At 40.9% G+C, this 21,312-nt stretch overlaps 1 protein-coding gene across 2 annotated transcripts in view; it reads right to left on the bottom strand.

The window, feature by feature from the left end:
- Positions 1-13,220: 13,220 nt before the first annotated feature.
- IGF2R (insulin like growth factor 2 receptor) overlaps positions 13,221-21,312 on the bottom strand; it is a 253,665-nt gene continuing 245,573 nt past the window's right edge. For both annotated transcript variants that reach the window (XM_044002313.1, XM_044002312.1), the window contains exons 47-48: positions 20,327-20,396; positions 13,221-19,655 (exon numbers count right to left, since the gene is read on the bottom strand). In XM_044002313.1, coding sequence (XP_043858248.1) covers positions 19,239-19,655; positions 20,327-20,396 — 487 coding nt within the window. In that variant the 3' untranslated portion in view covers positions 13,221-19,238. The remainder of the gene's footprint in view (positions 19,656-20,326; positions 20,397-21,312) is intronic.

Below are 21,312 nucleotides of genomic sequence, written 5' to 3'. Positions count from 1 at the left end.
TCTTTCACCCCCTTTTGACTCTTTCAGGGCAAGGGTGGGGAAGGGGGAAGGGGGGGATGACAGTGGACTGGATTGTTTGTTTTACTGGGGGAAAAGTCAATAAGATAGAGACCTTAAAAAACTCCATGTCACTCAGACAACTAACGGAAAAATCAATCCTCAAATTACTTCAAGAGTGCCGAAAAGATTATCTATTAGAATATTTCTCTTTTATTACCCAGACATACCAAAGGCCACTAACTATCAAAGGCTATCCTTGATCTAGGCACAGGCTCTCTGCCAAAACCTTTCATTGGTTCCATATTCATCCTTGGAGCTCCCTGTAGCGAAAAGACCACCGACGTCTGAAAACCTAGGCTCAGATTCCAACTTTACTTGACTTTTTAAAAATACTAGTTGTATGACCTTGGGCCTGCTAACCTCTCTGGCCCTGAGTTTCCTCATGTGTAAAATAAGGAGATTTGCCTGGATTGTCTCTAAAGACTCTTCTAAGCTCAATCTAAGATTTCTACCATCCCATGTTTATCTGCTCAGGGATTTGTAAGGAGAGAAGCTACCAAATGGTATGGAAAGTAAAACAACCTAGATAGAAATTCTCTCCTCCTTTCAGGCCAGTCAGCTCCAAATTGCCTCCCTCCAGAGCCTCCACATAGTCCCATCAAGTACTTAATATGGGTGAAGCACCGTGTAAAGTTCTGAGAATACAAAGAAAGGCAGAAACAGCCCCGGGCATTTAAGGAACTCGAACTCAGACAGGAGAGGAAGGCAACTTGCAAACAACTCTGTACTCCCAAGATATATACAGAGTGAATCGGAGGTAAATTCAGATGTATCATTGGGGAGGGAAGGGAGGGAGGGAAAGGGTGAAGGCAAGACTGTTTCAGGAGCTGAGTCTTAAAGTAAGCCAGGAGAGCCTGGAGTCCAGGGATGGAGAGTATTCCAGGCATGCAAAATAATCAGTGGAAAGGCACTGAGTTGGTGAATGGAAAGTCTTGTTCATAGACCAACAACAACAACAACAACAACAAAAATACTAGAAAGGCAGGAAGTGGATAGGTGGGTTTCAACTGTTCTTCTAAGCCCTTGTGTGGGTCTTTACAGAACAGACTTTGAAGAAGCTTTAGAGATAATCAGATTCAGCCACCACCAATGGACAAGTAGGCCCCTGAGACCCAGGGAGTTAAAAGAGATGTGCCTGAGATCACATAGTGAGGGACTGAGCAGCCTGTTGCTAGGTTATTCTGCCTTTCAGATTCATAGTTGTCCCAAAGACTTTTGTTCAAAAAGAGGAATTTCATTAGAACTGGCTATAAAAAGAGGCAAAATACAGTCCCTGCCCTCAAGGAGCTTACAATTTAATAGGGGAACCAATGTGCAAACAAGTATGTCCAAAGCGAGCTATATACAGGATTAATAGGAAATAATTAATAGGACGGAAAGCATTGCATTTAGGAGAGGTTGGAGAGGGCCTCCTGTAGAAAGCAGAACTTTAGTTGAGTCTTGAAGGAATCCAGGGAGGTCAATAACTGGAACAGAGAAGAAAGAGCATCCCAGGAACGAGGGACAGAGAGAATGCCCAGAGCCAAGAGATAGTGTCTTGTCCATGATTCTAATATCATTGGATAGAAGAGTTTGGGTAAGGAAGCAAGGTGTAAGAAGATTTGGAATGTTGAAGGAGAGCTAGGTTATAAAGGGCTTTGAATGCCCTTGGATAGGGAGCCAGTATAGCCTTCTGAGGGGAGGAGGGTGACATGATCATGTTGGGGGGGGGGGGGGACTTGTGACCTGGATTGGTTGGGGGGGAGGGTAGTTCACCCAAAGAATTAGAGAGATTTGTTAGGAGAGAGGAATATATGGCCAGGGTACAGATCACCATGGTGACTGTCCCACTAAAGTAAGAGATGACTTGGTCTTTTGTATCTTTTCAAAACAAAGGGCAGGGAAGGGCAAGATAACCGTGAATAATGGGGCATCAGTAGGTTATACAGCATCCATCCATATCCTTTATATCATCTTGCATAATTTGATATTTCTTATCAGCATAACAGGGATATGCTCGGCCCCACCTTATTCCTGAAGGGCTTTTCCCTTGGGAAAGTTTTAAGGATTCCTTGGGGGTTGGGATCTTTAAGTTTCTTGGGGTCCCGCTGAATTCCCATAACAATAAGACCTGAGTGTTATGGTCCCAGGCCACCCCAGAAGTTTTCTGGGGTACATCAAAGAACCTTCTCCTTGAGAAACTAATCCAAAGGACAGACACACCTAAAAAGATAAGTGGAACCAGATCGCAGCAGAGCTAGCTCCGGGACCCCCACCCTTCATTCTAGTCTCCCTCACCCCTGGGGAAATAAGATTAGATGTGGCTGCTGCCTTGGTGTCCTGAGGAGAAAGATGGCTTGAGAGATCCCAGCCACCACCAGTGGGGGAGGGTCCTCGTTCACTAAGGGAATGTTCCACAGTCAGATGATCACCCCCATCAGTCCTCTATAAAAGTATCTGCCTGTCTCCTGCTCGAAGAGATTGGTATCTCAGAGCCATGCTCTGTGCCATGCCTTTCTCCCCATGAGAAGTAGTCCAAGGATTTCTCTCTTGGTTTCTCTTCCCCTGCCCCTAAATAAACTACTATCTTATTCTAATTGCTTTTGTGTGCAAGAGGGTGTAATTCTTTAAAGAGGAATTTCTAAGGACCCCAAATCCCTACCCCTATCCCAAACCCCCTACCCTATTTCCCCTATGTCATAAGCTTTTAGGAAAATCACTTTGGTGGCTGAATGGAAAACATATTGCAGTGGGAAGACCTGAGGCAGGCAGACCCACCGTCAAGCTATTGCCTGCAATAGGGTGCTGGTAGTGTCCGAGGAGAGGAGGTATGTTTGGAGATGTTGCCAAGGTGAAATTGACTGGTCTTAGCAGCAGATTCGATGAGAGATAATGAGGAGCCCAAGATGAGGAACAGGGAGCTGGTAGGGATTGATCTGGAGCAGGGGTTCTTAACTTGGGGGTATGTGAACTTGTTTTTAAAAATATTTTAATCACTGGATTTCGATATGATCTGTTTTCTTTATAATCCTGTATGTTTTATTTTATCCATTTGAAACCATTTTTGTGAAGAGTCCACAGCTTTCTTCAGACTGCCAAAGGAATCCTTGACACAGAAAAGATGAAGAATCCCTGATCTGATCCAACCCCCACATCCTACAGCTAATCACACAGCCCAGATATGTTTGTTGACTCTAATTATTGTGTGATCATTTATAACTGGGCTGTATTGATTGAAGAACACTCCTTTATTGGTCTTTCTTTGGTCTCCCCTGCTTCTGATCACCTCAATAAAAAGCTGCTTCAGTGGTCCCATGGGAACTTTTAGTGTCTGTCAACATCACAGGGAATGGTGATTGTCCTGCCCTGAGGGGCTCATTGATGGTGCTATTGAAAGCCATCCAAAAGTGTATCTGCTGGTGAGTGATAGGCTTAGATTTCATGGACCTACAGAAGAGTGGACACTGACCTCTACTACTTCATTTTTGTCCAGACCTGTGACTTCATCCCTATAGGGCCGGCTGGCAGGCAACAAGTATTTATTAATCACTAGCTGTGCCAGGCACTGAATTGTCTAAGACTCTGGGGGCAGCTAGGTGGTGAAGTGGATAAAGCACCCACCCTGGATTCAGGAGGTCCTGAGTTCAAATCTGATCTCAGACACTTTACACTTACCCTGGGCAAGTCACTTAACCCTCATTGTCCCACAAAAAAAAGAAAGAAAGAAAGAGGACAGACCCTGCCCTCAAGGGGTTTATATTCTAATGCGGGAAGATGTTAAGGGTTAAAATTCTAGCTAAACTGTCTAAAATATCTAATGAGTGGTCGCCAATAAATTATAAGCTTTAGCAAGAGTTAGACTTTTAAGCATTTATTAAGGAGAATAAGAATTTGGTAAAGAGAGAGAAAAAGGCCTAGATTCCTATCTATTAAAAGGAGAGCACATTTCTCGCTCCGCTCTCCACCAGAGTCCAGAGGAAAGAGCGCGAGACTCAGCGCCAGTCTCTTCCTTCCTCCTCCCACTAGCCCGCGTCAGGAAGTGACGCCAAAGAAAAGACTCCTGGTCTTGCCCTCAAAGACCTTCGCTTCATGGGTGAAACTCTTCTACAGTAAGTCTCCAGCAGGTGGCGTCATTCCAATCGTTACAAAGACAAAACACAAAAGGAGAGCAAAAAAGCAGGGAGGAGGTGAAATTCAAAGAGTCAGAAGCACTTGATGAGGGAAGGAGGATGAAATTTGGCTACCCTGGGCCCTTCTCCAAAGTGGAAGCCCCTGAGAGGAACTCATCAATGAGAAAAGGGGACCAGCATGGCAGAGGGATGTTCCACTGTGAAAAAGCCAAAGTGGGCATGTAATGGGACCCCAAGAAACCAAAGATTCCAACCTCCAAGGAATCAGTCCTTAAACTTTGCCTCCCACCTCAAGAATAAGGTGTGGCCAAGCATGACCCTGGTATGCAGATAAGCAATACCAAGGCCTGCAAGATGATTTGTGAGACATGGATGTGTGCTGCACTTCTTACTAATGCCCTATTTTTCCAAAATCCCCTCCCAAGTGTTTGGCCCCTCCCAGTTGTTTTGTAATTCCCTCCCCTTTCTTTGTTTTGTAAACGTACAAAAAGGCCAGGTCTTCCTCTTACTGAGACAGTCTCCATAGTGATTCTGCCACCCAGCCATATATTCTTCTCGCCTAATAAATCTTTTTATTTTACAAGATTTGTGATGAGCCTCCAATTTGGGGGGTGAGCCACCCCCATCCGGGTCACAAGTCCCCCCAACAGGCAGATGGATATTCTTAGGTAAAGAGGCCCAAGGTGCCTCTGGAGTTTCCAGGGTGAGACTGCAGCTGAAGCTTGGGGTTTAAGTCTTGAAAATTTCTCCCATAGCTGATCGGCAACTGTTCTGCAACTTAAAAGAATTATCTGGAGCCCTAAGTTACTCAGTTGAGAGACATTTATTAAGTGCTTTTTATGTACCAAACACAGTGATAAGTGTGAGGAATACCAAGAAAAGCAGAGAACACTTAAGTGATTTACCCAAGGTCACACAGACCCTCTGTGTCAAAGGTGAGAACTGAACCCTAGTCATCTTGAATCTGAGACAGCTCTTCTATCCTCTGTGGCACTGACAAACACTATTGACTGAGAACTGACCGAACTAGTTTTGTTCCCAGGTCAGTGAATTGCCTGGGGCTGACCCACCGTTATAATTTCAGGTTCCAATTATTTTATAAAAGCCCCAAACTCTTCTCTTGAGATTCCCAAGTTTTCTTTATGTACTTTTGATTGTTATATAAAACAACTTACCTCCCAAAGGCGAGCTCCCACTCTGTTTAGGCACACCCCATATAAACCCTGTTCCCAACCCCATTTTGGGGGTACTCCTAGAACTTGCTGTGGCAGTATCATGAGTTGCAACTGACCTAATGAAAGACATTGATTTTATTATATTGATTGTTTTCATTATTTTTCAGATTGACAGCAAACACTGCCACCAGACTTAAGGGGAATAAACTTTGCATTCATTAGTGGTATTTTCTTAGACATCAGCTAAACCAACATCATCAACTAAAATAAAAATAAGCCGGGGCAGCTAGATGGCACAGTGGATAGAGCACCGGCCCTGGAGTCAGGAGTACCTGAGTTCAAATCCGATCTCAGACACTTAACACTTACTAGCTGTGTGACCCTGGGCAAGTCACTTAACCCCAATTGCCTCACTAAAAAAAAATAAAATAAAATAAAAATAAGCCTTTGGGTGTTGTCTTCCTCTGTTAGAATATCAGTCTCTTGAGGGTAGGGACCATCTTTCTTTTTGTTTGTGTACTGGGGAAAGTAGGTGGTAGGGGTCTTTAGGTATTCCTCTTTAAAGAATTACAACTCTTGCACACAATCCAGTTAGAGAAAAATGGTGTTTTCTTGGGTGCTTAGAGAAAGAGACCAAAAGCCTTTGCCTCAAGGGGAGGAGATGGCTTAGAGACATCTTTCTCCTCCACTGGAAGAGAGGCCAAAGCTTTTATAGAGAATGGATTGGGAGACCATGAGCCTCCCTCCTATCTATCATGAGCCTTCCACCTATCTATGGAAAGTTCCCTTTGGGGGTGGGGAAAGCTTGAATAAGGGGTGGGATGGGAAAGGCTTGAGTGAGGGGTGGTAGTCCTGACTTCTAGAGTTATCTCTGTCCCCTGGGCTGATCCAGGCCTAATGGGCTTACTTCCCTTACATTTTAGGTGTGTCTGTCCTTTAGTTTTGCTCCTCAAGGAGAGTTATCCCAGACCCATATCACTCGTATTCATATCTCCACCTCTTAAAACAGTGCCTGGCCTACCTACAGATACTATTAGATTAGATTACTTTGTGGTAATATAATGATTTAAGATTTTTAAGAATTCATGTGATCTATGTGTTAGCTTTGTAAATAGCTCCATTAAGAACAAGGCCCCACAGCTAAGGCAGGGAAACATTGTATATGTTGTCACAATCAGATGTGTTCATTAGTTTTACTGAACTGATCTTTTCCTCCCTTTTAAAAAATTCTTTGGTATAAAGGATGAGTTGCTGGGGATGAGTGGCAGGAAAGGTTATATTTTTAAATGATATAAAAACAAAAGATATCTTAAAAAAATAATAAACAAGGCCACATATCCAGAGCCATTACTAGGGCAGAATGACCAGAACTTTCTCCCCAAAGGTCAGAATTGAGATATTGAAAGCAATTGCTGTTGCTTGAGTGTCTTAGAAACAATTGAGCATAGCATCCAGTTTTTCCCAGTGCATCTAGATCTGAGTATTCTTGGTGTGGGGAATATCAAGTTAAGGAACCATCTCTCCCTGGGGTTTTGGGTGGAGGTGGGAGGATCTCCACCAACCCCACCACTAGTGTAGACTGGCAATTATTCTGTAGTGTTAGGGAATTACCTGGGGCACTAAAGAGGTTAAGTGTCTTGAACTGAACCACAAGGTCAGTATATATCAGAGGCCAGATTAGACCATGGTCCTTTATGCCTCCAAGACACATTTTCCTCTCTTAACAGATTTATATATCACTGATTTACAAACTTCAGTTTTAATAGGTACATATTGTGTGCGTGCATGAATTCTCTCCCAGTGCCTCCCTCTACTCCCCAGTCCTAAATACAAAATCCTTTATTTGGCAAAGCCCATCATAATCTTCTTGTTTTTCCAGCCATGTTTAACTCTTCATGGCCCCATTTGGAGTTTTTTTAGCAGAGATACTACAATGATTTGTCATTTTCTGCTCCAGATCGTTTTACAAAGGAGGAAACTGAGGCAAACAGGGTGAAGTGACTTGCCCAAGGTCACACAGCTAGTAAGTGTCTGAGGCCAGATATGAATTCAAGAAAATAAATCTTCCTAATGCCAGACCCTACATTGTATCCACTGTGCCACCTAGCTGCCCTATAGCAATCAGAAGGGAAAGGAAATACTCAAGTCAAAGAAAACGAGCATTTTTAAAGCACCTCTGTACCAGACCCCGTGCTAAGCACTTTACAAATAACTTATTTGATCACAATAACCTCACAACAACTCTGTAAGGTAGGTGCTGTCACTATCCCCATTTCTTCGTTGAGGACTCTGAGGCAGAGATTAAGTGAGTTGCCCAGGGTCATACTGTGTCTGAGGCTGGATTTGAATTTGGATCTTACTGACTCCAGGCCCAGCACTCTATCCCCTACATCAGTCTGCAGTGTATTCTAAGGCAATACGTAGTTAAATGCTGAACACAGAACAAAATGGAGTTCTATTAGCTCTCTACAGACCATTCTTAGCTCCCCACAATCCACTTTTGACACGTTTATCACTCAACCTCAGAATCACATGAATCTCTGATCCGGAAGGAATTTTAGGGAATCAGTCTCAGAACTCAAAGGACCTTGGGCAGAGGTGCACCAGAGCCAGCTATCTGCAAGCGCTGCAAATTGGGGCTTGATTTATTGTTTTATTGATTTGTCAATGGAAAAAATGTTAATTGCGCAGTCTGAACTTAAAAGTGGATCATGCACACTTTTTTCCCCCCTAGGACAATCAGTTGTTAATCTTTTACAAGCACACCTGGGCTTTAGAGTCATCTACTCCAACCCCCTCATCAGGAAACTAAGGCCAAAAGTCACACAGGTAGCAGAGACCCCATCGGAAGCCAGGTTCTTCAATCCCCTCACTTTTCAGATTTAGAAAATGGGGCTCAGAAAGGTCAGAAATGGGCTCGAGGTCTCACAGTTCTTGGCAGAGCCAGGACTAAAAGCCAGTTCACCTGACTAGCTGTGCTGCAGTGGCCTTCTTGATGCAGATCACCGTCCTTAATTAAGTTGGCAGCAGAGAAGATGAGCACAAGAAGATTTAGGCATTAGTGCTTCAGCTCTCTCTGGCTATACCAATCCTCTTTTCCTGTTATCTGCTAGGGGATACCAGAAGATGTGCAAGGAGGAGGCTCAGAAGCAGGCAGGCCCTTCCAGAGACGGTTTTTGTTTTGTTTTTTTTCAGGCCAAAGAGACTGCAGTTTATTTGACTATTTTATGGTAGGGGAGAAGGTTAAGAGTTGATGTGAAAGCCCTGGTATCAGTAATGGGGATGGTGGAATCTGCCAGCAGAGGAGAGGTTGGCAAATAGGTTAGTTGAGCTACTTCATCAAAGGAAGAGTTGGAAGAATCACAGGTAGCAGAACCACCATCTTCTGCCAGAGACGGTTCTTAACAGATGCATACAACCTTGGCCAGGTTGGGGAGAATGAGATTTTTCACAATCTTTTGTTCTTCGATTGCAGTTCTAGGCTATCCCACATCAAACCAAGCAAACAAGCTGCTAGGCATGGTTTTGTGTGTGTGTGTGTGTGTGTGTGTGTGTGTTGTTGTTTTTTTGTTGTTTGGTTTTTGCAGGGCAATATGGGTTAAGTGACTTGCCCAGGGTCACACAGCTAGTAAGTGTCAAGTGTCTGAGGCCGGATTTGAACTCAGGTCCTCCTAAATCCAGGGCTGGAGCTTTATCCACTGTGCCACCTAGCTGCCCCCCTGCTAGATGTTTTTTTAGGTGTAGCCAGCCATCTTGCATCTCAGCTGTCTGATCAATTCAGTTTTGCAAACACTCACGTTGTTTAAGCACCTGTGATGTTCTTAGTATGGTTCTGAGCACCAGGACTATTGGAACTTATTAGGGGGCATGTGTAAGAAATTAGGGTTAGGGTTGGGGAAAGGGAGGGCATTCAAAATAGCCATAAATAGATGTCATAGATGTGCACAACCAGAAAAAACAAGTCAGAATATGATTAAATGCAGAGGAAGGGTCAGAATGCTGAGGGAGATTCGAAGAGGGAGGTGGGTCAGGAAACCCCTCATGAAGGAGGTAGTGCCTGGGCTAGTAGGGAAGGAAGAGAATTTCACTTCAATTTTCAGAGATTGGGGTGGGGCTGCTGTTCCAGGGGAGAAGGGAATGATGTAGGAAAATGCAGAGCAGGAGAGAGCAAGACCAAGAGGAGAGTAGCCTAGATTGGTGAAGCATTAAGTATGGAAAGAGGAATTATGTCAAATAATAGTGAGGGAGGCTGGGAGCAGGTTGGGGAAGGTTGGTCTATTGTACTTCTTTAAATGATAGTCAATGGTGACCCACTGAAGGCTTCTGAGTAGGGGAATTAGTTACTCCATCTCCTTTGTTTAAGAAAGGAAAGGCTAGTCTGTGAATTTGAATCTGTGAAACACATTTTAAACTAAAACACATTTTAAATTCACGATACTAAGAAAGTGTTGAGCCACAGATCTGTATCTGTCACTGTCAATCAGTGCAGAAGCTTTTGAAATCTGTTTATTAGAAGGATTATTCGACCTAGAAAACTGCTTTTTTTTCTCCTGAGCAGGAAGGACACAGGCTGGTCTATCACATGAGCATACGCAAGTGGGAGCCAATGAATGGTGGGTCAAAACTGTCCAGTGAGCATTATGTAAGTCCCTTATCCTGCTGCTGCTGTAGGCCTGGTGTTTCAACTCCACATTTGCATTTATTAAGATTGAAATAACATTTCTTTTCCAATAAAAAAGGAAAAAGACACAACCCTGAGAATTATTATTCTAATCTTTGAGATCTGCCTTATGATGCTTAAAGAAAGATTTTTTAAATGCCCCAAAATTTAAGATTCTATATTCTAAGACTCTAGAAGTCTATAAAAGCCATAGTTCTTGAAAGATTTCAACCTTAGTCAACACTGTTCTATAACACGTAGCAAATCTAAAGATACGACGTGACATAGTGGAGAGTCCTAGAGTCGGTGTTGAACCAGGCTTTTTAACTACGTTCTGACTCCATATTACCAGTGTGACCATAGAGAAAGTCACCTTCTATAAGCCTTGGTTTCCTCTCCTATAAAATGAAGGATTTGTCTAGAGGACCTCTAGCTAGACCTCTGGACTAGCCTTCCCTTCTAGCTCTATGATTCTATGCCTTTGAAAGCACTTTAAACCAAACAAATAAATACTGGGAATACTAAATGTTTGTCATTTTTAACAAGGTATCAAAGGTGCTTACATGTGTGGAATATGCCCTTGGATATTGCTTGCTTGGAAAGCGACTGAGGTTTGAAAGTGTCCTGCTTTTATATATAACAAGTAATAACCCAATCTGCAGTTCCCTTCTCTTCTACTCCAACCCATACATTTCTGGAGAAAAAGAGCAAAGTCTTAGCAACTAGTTTTCAATTCACAATTACAACTTACAATATTATTGTTGTTGTTCAGTTGTTTCGGTCTTATCTGACTCTTCATAACCCCATTTGGGGTTTTCTTGGCAAAGAAACTGGAGTGGTTTTCCATTTCCATATTACTCAACTTCAACTGGCCCTTCCCTAAAGCAAGGCAATCCTTTAATCCTTTCCCAATTGATTCTCTATCTCACTGCCCATGGAATCTATTTCAAGTCTTCTCTTCTCTCTGAAACTTTCCCAACTTCCCCACTCTGCTAATATTCCCCAACACTGGGAGCCATGCCTCTTACTTTGCTTAGAAAATTGAGACAAGTTGACATGAACTCACTTTTCTTCCCCGCTCCTTTTCAAAACCCCTTGGCATCATGTCCCCAGTATTTCCTCCCTTATTCCAGTTTCTGACAATGAAATGGCCCATTTTCCTTACCAAGACCAACTCCTCTATGTATGCCTTTGATCCCATCTCCCTTCTTCTCCAGCAGATCACAACCTCCATTTTACCCTTTAATCCATTCTTCAACTTCTCCAGAGCTACTGGTTTCTTCCCTACTGCATTCAAACACTTAAGTTTTTCCTATCCTAAAAAACGAAAAACCATTCATCAGACCCCATCACCCTATCCCAACAGGGTTTCATCTTATCTCTCTTCCTATTCTCAAACTTTTACCATATGTGTGTGTGTGTGTGTGTGTGTGTGTGTGTGTATAAATTTGTAGTCTCTACTTCATCTCTTCCCATTCATTCCTCAACCCTTTCTGTAGGTCTTTCTCAGTCCTCATTCTTCTTAATCCAACTGCTGCTTTTGGCACTATTGACCACTCTCTTCCTAAATACTTTCCTCTATGGGTTTTAATAAACTATACTTTCTCCTGGTTCTCCTATGCTGCTTCTCAGTTTCCTTTCCCAGTTCATCCCCTATATATCCACACTCCTTAACTATGATCCTGGGCCCCCATTCTCTCTCTAAACTTTCTCTGTGACCTCATCAGCTCCCACAAGTTAACAACTCTTTGCAGATGATTCACAGATCTATATACTCCACCCCAGTCTTTCTCCTAGGCTTTAGTTCCACATCACCAGTTATCTATAGTGCACTTGCCACTGTCTCAGAGACATCTCAAATGCAAAATTTCCAAAATAAAACATTCCTCACCTTGCCACCTTCCCCAACTTCCCTCTTTCTGCTGAAGGAACCATAATTCTTTAATCTCTCGTTTGTAACCTCAGCATTATCATCAACTCCTCTCTCCAGATATTCATCTGTTGCAAAATCTTGCTATTCCTACACCTCTGACCCCTTCTCTCTACTCATATAGTCATCACTGTAGTTCCATCTTTTATCACCTCTTGCATTTATTATGGCAACAACCTCCAAATTGGTCTCCCTACCTTAAGACTCTCACCACTCCAGTCTAACCTAAGTGCTACTGCTAAAGTAATTTTCTTTAAGCACAAATCTGTCATTTCCCTATTAAACTTCAATAGCTCCCTACTGACTTTGGGTATAAATACGTAATATAAAAGCATTCTCTTTTGTACTGTCATGCAAACAAACTGGCCTTTGTTCTCTTCTTTGCACATGACAAAATACTATTTTGTATTTGAGTATATTCTTTCTATATTTACTTGGCATATGCTATATAGTACTTGCCTCCTACATTAGAATGTAATTTTATTGAGATTTTTTCATTTATTGTATTTGTTTTGATACACAGGAAACACAAAATAAAAGCTGAAATGATTGCTGTAATATTTCAAGAGTTGTACTTCCCAACCATACCTCTGCAGACCTAGCGACTTGCAGACACTTACTTACATGTAGATTTGCCTGGACAAATTATTGATTAGAGATCAGCAAATTGCAAGAGTGAAGCCATTTTCCTTTGCTTCTGTTTTTCTTTTGTTTTAATTTCTTAGTCTTATGGAGCTAATGGAAAGGTAGATAAGCACATTCTGGGACAAGCAGAATAACTGGAAAGCAGGAAAGCAGGCCAATTTTTCAGCCAGTGTTATGAGCATTTCTAAAATGTCATTCTCTTCTCAAAGTCTCTGTTATGACTCTACTACTAAATGCAAACCCTCTCTAGCCAGTCCAATTCCTATTTTGCACCTGTCATTATGCTCTTTCCCACTCCCGGAATGCTCTCAACTTGGCTAAGCTTTCTCTTCTAATCAATCAACAAGCATTTATTATGAGTGTATTATGTCCCTAGCAGGAGAGCTAGGGGGTGCAGTAGATAGGGAGCCGGCCCTGGGATCAGAAGGACCCCAGTTCAAATCCAACTTCAGACACTTACTAGCTGTGTGACCCTTGGGCAAGTCACTCAACCCTGTTTGACTCAGTTTTGTCATCCATCAAATGAACTGGAGAAGGAAATGGCAAACGACTCCAGTATCTCTGCCAAGAACGCCACCCCCACCCCAAACAGTGACGAAGCGTGAGCTATTACTGAAAAACAAAAAAATAAAAACGACAACAACATGTAACAAGCATTTATTAAGGGCTCATTATGTGCCAGGTACTCTTCTAAGTGCTAGAGATACAAAGAAAGTCAAAAATAGTACCATTCAAGCAGGAGCTTACATTCTGATTGGCGATACAACATGGGGATAAATAGCTGCATACAACATACATATACAAAGTCTTTACAAGGTAGCCTAAGAAGGCAAAGGCCTCCTGCATTAGGTGGCAGGCTGAGGTGTCTTTAAGGAAGTTTGGGATTCGAAAAGGTAGAGATGAAGCACATTCCAGGCATAGAACATTCAGTACAGAGGCGTGGAGATGAGAGATGGAATACCTCCTAAGAAGAATCGCAAGTAGGGCGGCACAGCTGAATCGAAGTCTATGGAGGGAAGCTTAAGACGACAGGAGCGGTAGATAGATTGCAGACTGAAGGGCTATAAATGCCAAAGAGCATTTGATATTTGATTGTGGAGATAATAGACAGCCTCTGGATTACTGAGCAAGGAAATGACAGACACTTTGGGACAAAGACCTTGTCAGCCAATCGTAGGACAGTTTGGAACAGGGATCCTCTCCTGTAGGAGCTGCTCTTTGTAAACTTTACAGTGTTATAGAAATATGAATTATGCTTCAAAGAAAAAAACTATTTCCTATTAGTTACTAATATTATCTTATACGGTGCTCTGTATTCAACAGGCACTCACAATGTTTGTGGGATGAATTTGGTGTAACTATGACCCTCGGTGGTCCAGGAAGGGGAAAAACCATTTTGTTTAGGCTTATACAAAACAAAGATCAAGTCTTTTTCCTTTTGTATCTGCTTATGTTGACTAAAACAGTGCTGAAAATAGAGAAGGCATTCAATCTATTCCCCAAGTGCTTCTACCTGTTTGATGACTCCTCAATCTCCTTCACTGGATCTTCATTCAGGTTACACCCACTAACCATAGATGTCTCCAGAGGCCCTGTCCTTGGCTCTCTTCTCTTGCCATGAGTTCAATGATCATATTTATGCAAATGGTCCTTAGATCTATACATCTAGTCCTATCTTTTCTCTTTTTTTGGACGCCTCAGCCCGGATGTCTCATATGCATTTCAAACTCAACATGTTCAGAACACTAGCTTTCCTTGCCAAGGCCCTCTCCTCAACTTTGCTAGTACTACGAAGGGCACCACTACCCTTCTGGTCATCCACAATCACAACCCTGGTGTCATTCTCGACTCTTCTCTTAGACTCACAAATCTGTGGCCAAGTCTGGTTTTTTCTGCCTTCGCATCTCCCGAGTACATTTCCTTCTCTCCATTCACACGACCATCATCCTGGTCTAAGTCCTTATCAGCTCATAGCTTTACTATGACAGCCTTCTGGTGGGTCTCCCCACTCTCATCCACTCTCCACTCAGCTATCAAAGGGATCTTTCCTATAGTGTAGATGTTAGCCCCCTACCAAATAAACGCCGATGAATCCCTGTTACCACCAAGATCAAGAACAAAAGGCTTTCACGCTCTCACAAATCCTTCACAAACTGGGCTCTATCTTTCCAGTCTTTTTACTTTTTATTTCCTCCACATGCAGCAAATTGCTGAAGCTGAATCTGAACTAAGGTCTTTCTAACTCTAGGCCCAATACGCAATCCATTGTGCCACCTAGCCCCAGGTAGTAGGGGGTACAAGAATTATTCAGATTTAAGAAGGTCAAAAGTACCTTGTCCAAGATCACAGTCAAATGGTAAAATAGTTGGTTTGTTGGTGTTTGGTTTTTTTCTAAGACATTGAATTAGGACAAGTGTCAGTTATACAATAAAAAAACATTTAGAGGTGGAAGATATGTTACAGATTGTGTACTTAATTCTATCATTAAGGAAAATTTAGGCTTATGAAGTTTGCCTTATCCAACAACGTCATCCATCAGGTTAATGACAGAACTGAGACCAGGACTCCCAGTGTAATACTCTCTGCCCTATATTATATGCTGCGCTCCTCTTAATAAATATTCTCTCTTTTTTTGGGGGGGGTGGGCAATGATGGTTAAGTGATTTGCCCAGGGTCACACAGCTAATAAGTGTCAAGTGTCTGAGGTCGACTTTGAACTCAGGTCCTCTTGAATCCAGGGTCGGTGCTTTATCCATTGCTCTACCTAGCTGCCCTAAATATTCTTTTTTTTTAAACCTACCTCTTCAGCCTTATCACACATTATAATCCCTATTGTGTACTCTTTGGTCCAACCAAACTGGACTTCTTTGTTGACCTCACATACAACGCTCCATCTTCCGACTCCATGCCTTTGCATGCATACCCTGAGTGTACTCCCTCCTCACCTCTGTCTCTTAAAAATCCCTCACTTCCTTCAAGGCTCAACTCCTTTTTCATGAGGTCTTTCCTGAACCCTCAGCCTTTTCCTCCAAACTCTTTTGCATTTATTTCATACATATCTAGTCTGTACTTACATATTAATGATACCTCTCCTGATAAAATGTCAAGTCTTTGAGAGCAGGGGCTGCCATTGTTGTGTTTATATTCTCTGGACCTAACACAGTACCTGGCAAATGATAAGTGCTTCATGAATGCTTCTTTACGGATCAGAGTGTTTGCTTAAAAACGTAGTTAATTGCTTTTTCTAAAGAAATAAACTAAAATAGCTGTATAATTCATTTCTAATTACTATGCTTTACAAAGTTATACTGAAAGAACATAGAACAAAATTTGAAGTGATATAAACAGCCTCTCCCCTATGGCTAACTTTGGCTTTTCTAAGTACCCTTTCCTCTGACCTGTGAGAGGCTCACAGATACTGAAAAGGCCTGGGACCCTTGGCCTTTCCTACCTTCCCAGAAAGCCATTTGTCTACTAGACATTAAAAGCTCTCCAAGGCTTAACTTTCTCTAGTACAGCTCCAGAAAGAGCTATGTATCTTGTCCCCGGGGAAGTTTCAAGCCAGCTTTTCCTTAAAATCTTTACAAATCAAACTCAATAATTCCCTAACCTGCTTAAACCAGTTTGTTTCTGGAAAGGGGCCAAACTTTTATTTCTCTAAGCATCTGAAAATTCAACTGAAACTTCAGTCGCTTTAAAATACTTATAAGACGTCTGTCTATGAGATAGAGAATACCAGTTCTCCGGGTGACTCACATAATCAAGGCTGTTGCTTTAATATCCCAAGGTATCCTCTGCAGCAGCAAGTCCTATTGGAATAACAAATGAATCTATAGGAATAGCCTAATTTTACAACACAGAAAACTATCTCAAAAGCTGAATTTTGGTGAACCATAATTTTCACTATACTTTCTTTTCAGGGGAAGGGGAGCCCATGATAAGACAGTAAAAATTGTAATTAAGGATACAACAGACCTCTTACAAATCACAAAGGGGAAAAATTTTTTAAAGAAAATTTCTTAATAAAGCAAAATTATTCCATTAAGTCCTTGAACAAAATACTGAAAAGTCAACCCAGAAACTACATCCTAGTAGTGTCGATTTCTTTGATCTAAGCAAAGTAAAGAAGTCCACTGGGTAAATCTGAAACCATGTCAATCAGCAGAGTGGAAATGTGCAGAAAATGCATTCCAATCTTTTTGCCAAAGGGTAAATGATCTCTGATTCACAATCCATCATAGGAACCCAGGAAAGAGAGTAGATGAGCTTAGAGAAGTCAATATTTGAAAAGATCTGGCCTGGTATTCATTTGTTTGGCTAAACTTGTCTTTCCTTCTTTTTTAACCTTTTGAAAAAGATGGCTTAATGAGTGGGAGCAGGAAGGGGCAGGGACATATTTAGAAATAAATGTGATATAAAAACAGAAGGCATCTATAAAAAATAAAATTAAAAACATCTAATATTTATTATAAAATATAGATTCTTCCCTCAACCTGAAACATAAAGGGGGAAAAAATTCAAGTAATTCTGCAAACATAAATATAATTCAAGCATTTACCTCAATGTTGGCTATAGAGAAAAAGAGAAAAATATAACATTTTTGCCCAACTTTCTCTATCATTTTCCAGTTGCTAGTTCTTCATATATCTTGAATATGTAACACTATTCCAAGCTAATCTTAGTAATAATCAAAGTTACTTGTTAAAATGACAGACCCTTTAAGGATTTATAAAATCAAAAATAGCATATTCTCAAAATAAACTTTACTTAGGGGAGTCGACTTTAAAGTACAGACTATGTATTCATTTTGTATTAATGTTAATATACTCACTCTTGATCTAAAACCACTCTCCTCCTTAGACAAAAAGAAAAAACAAAACCCAAATCCTACATTTGAAACTTTTCCTTCAAATCACTGTTACTAATTTTTAATGATTGCTTCTATTAAATTCCATATAGTTCCATTGTACTATTATTTCTCTAGGACTCCAGGGAAATTAGAAACACATACTAGAGATCTGTTATCTTGGAACTATGAGAAAAATCAGATCGAAATGAAAGAATGGAACAGAACAGACCAGGTTTGTTAGGATTTGGTACCCTTCTCCAGAAAAAATAGCTTCAAGAAAAACAAGACTAATGAGTTGGAACCAACACTTTACATTTAAAACACAATCTTAAAACCATTTTCCTGTTAAGAAAACAGTTTTAGGAGTTCTCTCTCCACTGAGGGGAATAAACTGGAGTACCAAATTAATAATTTATCTTTTATTGAAATTGCAGAATACTTTATATTACAGTTAATTTTATTGGAAAATGGGGAGAGAAATCAACCTTTAAAAATACACTCATGTTGAAACCAAGTAAGCCAGCCAAAGCAGGTACAAACCAGGGGACTTGGCTTTTTCTATTTGTTTTTAAGAATTTGAATACCACATATCTATATACAATTCTACAACATCAGGTTAATCCCCCTGAAGATAATTCAATGAACACTTCCAGAAAGGAGTTAAGAGCTAGAGGAAGAATGCCATTATTTCCATTCTATAGAGGCAACACTATAAGTAATAATTATGACCTCCAAATAGAGGATGAATTGAAGTATGATACTACTGATAAGATTTTGGCCAAACATTTTTCATGCAATTAGTTCCATAAAGATACACATTGTGCAAATTAAGGCTTCTGTAGGTCCAATGGTTTACAAAGTTCTTTTTTTTTTCTTTAAAAATATAGAATTAGACAGACAGTGAAGATGATACTGAGATGACCTATACCCACAATCCTGAGAAACCTGGTTATTTTCTGTGGTATGGCACCAAGTCTCAACTCCATTGGAAATCAATCTTTGGGTCAGTTGTTTGGGTTCACCAGAAGTCTAGCAAAATACTGATAGATTTGCTTCATATGACCAGGACCAAGAATAACATGCAAAGAGCAGCAGCTGTTTTTGGCTAAAGCCATATACAAAATGTGAACCTTTTGAAGCACCCAAGAAACTAAAGAGCATTTTGTTTCTTAAAAAAAAAAAATCCGAAGTCCAGAAATGAAAAACTTCAACATAAAGGATAAATGATACACCAGGTCCAAAAATTTTACCTCAGACCATCCCAGCATATGGATTAACACCTTTTCTTTCTCCTACAATGGGTGAATCAATAGAATACCCCCTGCCGGCAGGAAGAAACTGTTACTGTTATTTTAGCAAACCTGAGTAGTCAGTCAATAAATAGGGGGTGGAGAGAGAATTAAAATGCTAATAATCAAGTATCTTAAATGGTCTAAAGTGTCAGGGCTTTTTTTCCCCTTCATTTAAATCAAACCCTGCCTTCTGGGAGTATATTTGTACTAAATAATAGCTAATAAGCTTCTAATGGCTATGCTTATAAATGCAGACATGAACAGAACCCTGGAGTCAGAGTACCGATGTGAGCTGGCTAACTTAGGCAATGACTTTTCCATCACCTGTAAACAAACATGAATAAGCTGAGCCATCATTCCCCTTCTCCCCGTCACCAGCACAAAAACTTCTTCCCTTTTGAATGAGTTCTTGTTAAAGGCAAAAATAATAGAAGCATCAAGTTGAAGTCTTCATATTTGGTTGGAGATGCTTTGCTGTCCCACTAATAAATTTTCTCTTGTAGGCACGAGAGGGAGTTTTAGACATGGAGCAGATCTTCATCGCTGTCATCATGAAATGACATGGGGTATGCAGAATCCATTGCTTTCTGCTGTCCTGACTGAGGTTTTCCTTTTCTTTCCTTCTCTCCTTTAAGCAAACCAACTGTGTCATCATTGCCATGCTTGAATGTCTTCCTTTGTAGATTTCTCACCTTGTCTGGTCCTCCTGGCCGCGTGCCTCTGGCCAGGTGGATTTTCACATCAGGAATGGTCAGAACCTCATCTTCACTGTCCTGGTCATCTGCATGCAGGGAAGTTAGGGCATCTGATTTCACAGACTTGGTGGTAATGTGGCCATTTTCTTGCCCTTCCTTCCCAGGTCTTGAAGCTGACAGCTGAATCTCTTCCATAAGCCACTCTGTTTCATTTTCATCTGCCTCTTCTTCTGTGTTTACCTGTCAAAAAACAGCAGCATAGCAAGAACATATGACGTAAACCCTGTTTACAATTCTAACATTCCTCCATCTAAACCTCCTTCCCCTCACCGCCCCTCACCTGAAACCTCATTAGGTGAAGTGTTCTCAGTGTCAGATTCACTTCCTTTAGGTCAATTCCCCACAGTGCCAGCTATGTTATTCTTCCAATTCTGGTCACTACTAACTGGGAGGACAAGGCAGCTGTTGGCAAGACTTGGCCCCTTTCTACTGAAGACTGGGTTAAGGCAGGCCAGTGTGACCAACACAAGTCAGAGATGTGGCACTTTCACCTAAAGCTTCACAGCAATGTCTAAACAAGACAGACCCAGAACTAGAAGAGCAAGAAGGTGGCATGTCACAAATTTTAAAAGCCTTCTGCATCACTTGGGAAAGAAAAGGAGAAAAGCACCTTTCACAACTTGTCTGCACCCGGATGGCTTCCTTGAATCTCTGATGTAAAAATATGCATGTTCTGATCTATATACCAGTAACCCATCTTAAAGCATTTTTACTTTTTTTTTTTAAGCAAAAAAAGCATTGAGCGAGAAAGAGAGCAGAATAAAGTATGAATCAACTATAGAAAGAAGAATTTCTCTAAGTATCCAAATCTGAGAATCTAAAGTTCTATACATGGCAGTCTAGGAAATTACCTTAGTATATTTGTAAGACACGTTGGAACTTCTCTTACAGCAGTTGCTTATTCTATGCATGACGGTTTCCCTATGGAAAAATACATATTTGTGATAGTGAGAATAAATTAATTATTTCTCTTTATTCATAAAAGAAACAGCACAATAGTGTGGTAGAATGACTCAGGAAAAGTATCCAGGAGACCTAGGGTTCTGCTCCTATCTTTAACCATTCAAAGGATTAAAAATGGATATAGGACAGCAACGTTATTATCAGATGTATTTACTAGAATTCTATACCTATATTATCTTCAAATATAATTTCTTTGAGTCTTAGGGCTATGTTGCTAGGTATTTCTATTGTTTTTAAAATAGCTTTTATAGAATGCTTGAAAGTTTGCAAAGAGCTTTGCAGATGTTATTTCATTTGATCCTCACAACAACCCTAGGAGGTAAATGTTATTTTTATTTCCCATTTGACAGATGACAGTCTCAGAGTTAGAGTCTGAGGCAGAATTCAAACTTAAGTCTTCCTGACTCCCTCCTAGTCAAGCACTCTATCTGTAACATCAGCTATCTGATTAATACCTACTCTTCTATATTTCCCTGTCAAAAGCAGCATTAAAAAAAATATAAGCTGTAAATCCTATTTCGACCTCCTACCCTTATTAATTTGTCCTTCTCACTACTCCCTACCACCCTTGAGCAAACCGAAAAGAAAAACAAAGCCCTCCATACATTTTGCATAGTCCAGCAAAACAAATACTATATTAGCATGTCTGAAAAATATTTCCCTTTGTTAGAAGGGGAGGGGTTAGCAATTTCTTTCCACTGTTTTATCCGTAGCTGTCTCTATGTCATTTCTGAGGAAGACAATGGACTAGGAATAGTCCAGCTCTTTTACAATTCTAGCATGGATGAAAAAAAAAAAAAAAAGAACAGACTAAACAATGATCAAGAAATGCAAGGTGAAAAGCACCACCAGTGCATTTCAGTCCGTGTCCATA

The sequence above is a fragment of the Dromiciops gliroides genome, chromosome 4 (genome assembly GCF_019393635.1).
Source record: "Dromiciops gliroides isolate mDroGli1 chromosome 4, mDroGli1.pri, whole genome shotgun sequence".
NCBI classification, from domain to species: domain Eukaryota; kingdom Metazoa; phylum Chordata; class Mammalia; order Microbiotheria; family Microbiotheriidae; genus Dromiciops; species Dromiciops gliroides.
The sequence above is the reverse complement of the archived record's forward strand: the minus strand, read 5'-3'. Positions and strand labels throughout refer to the sequence as shown.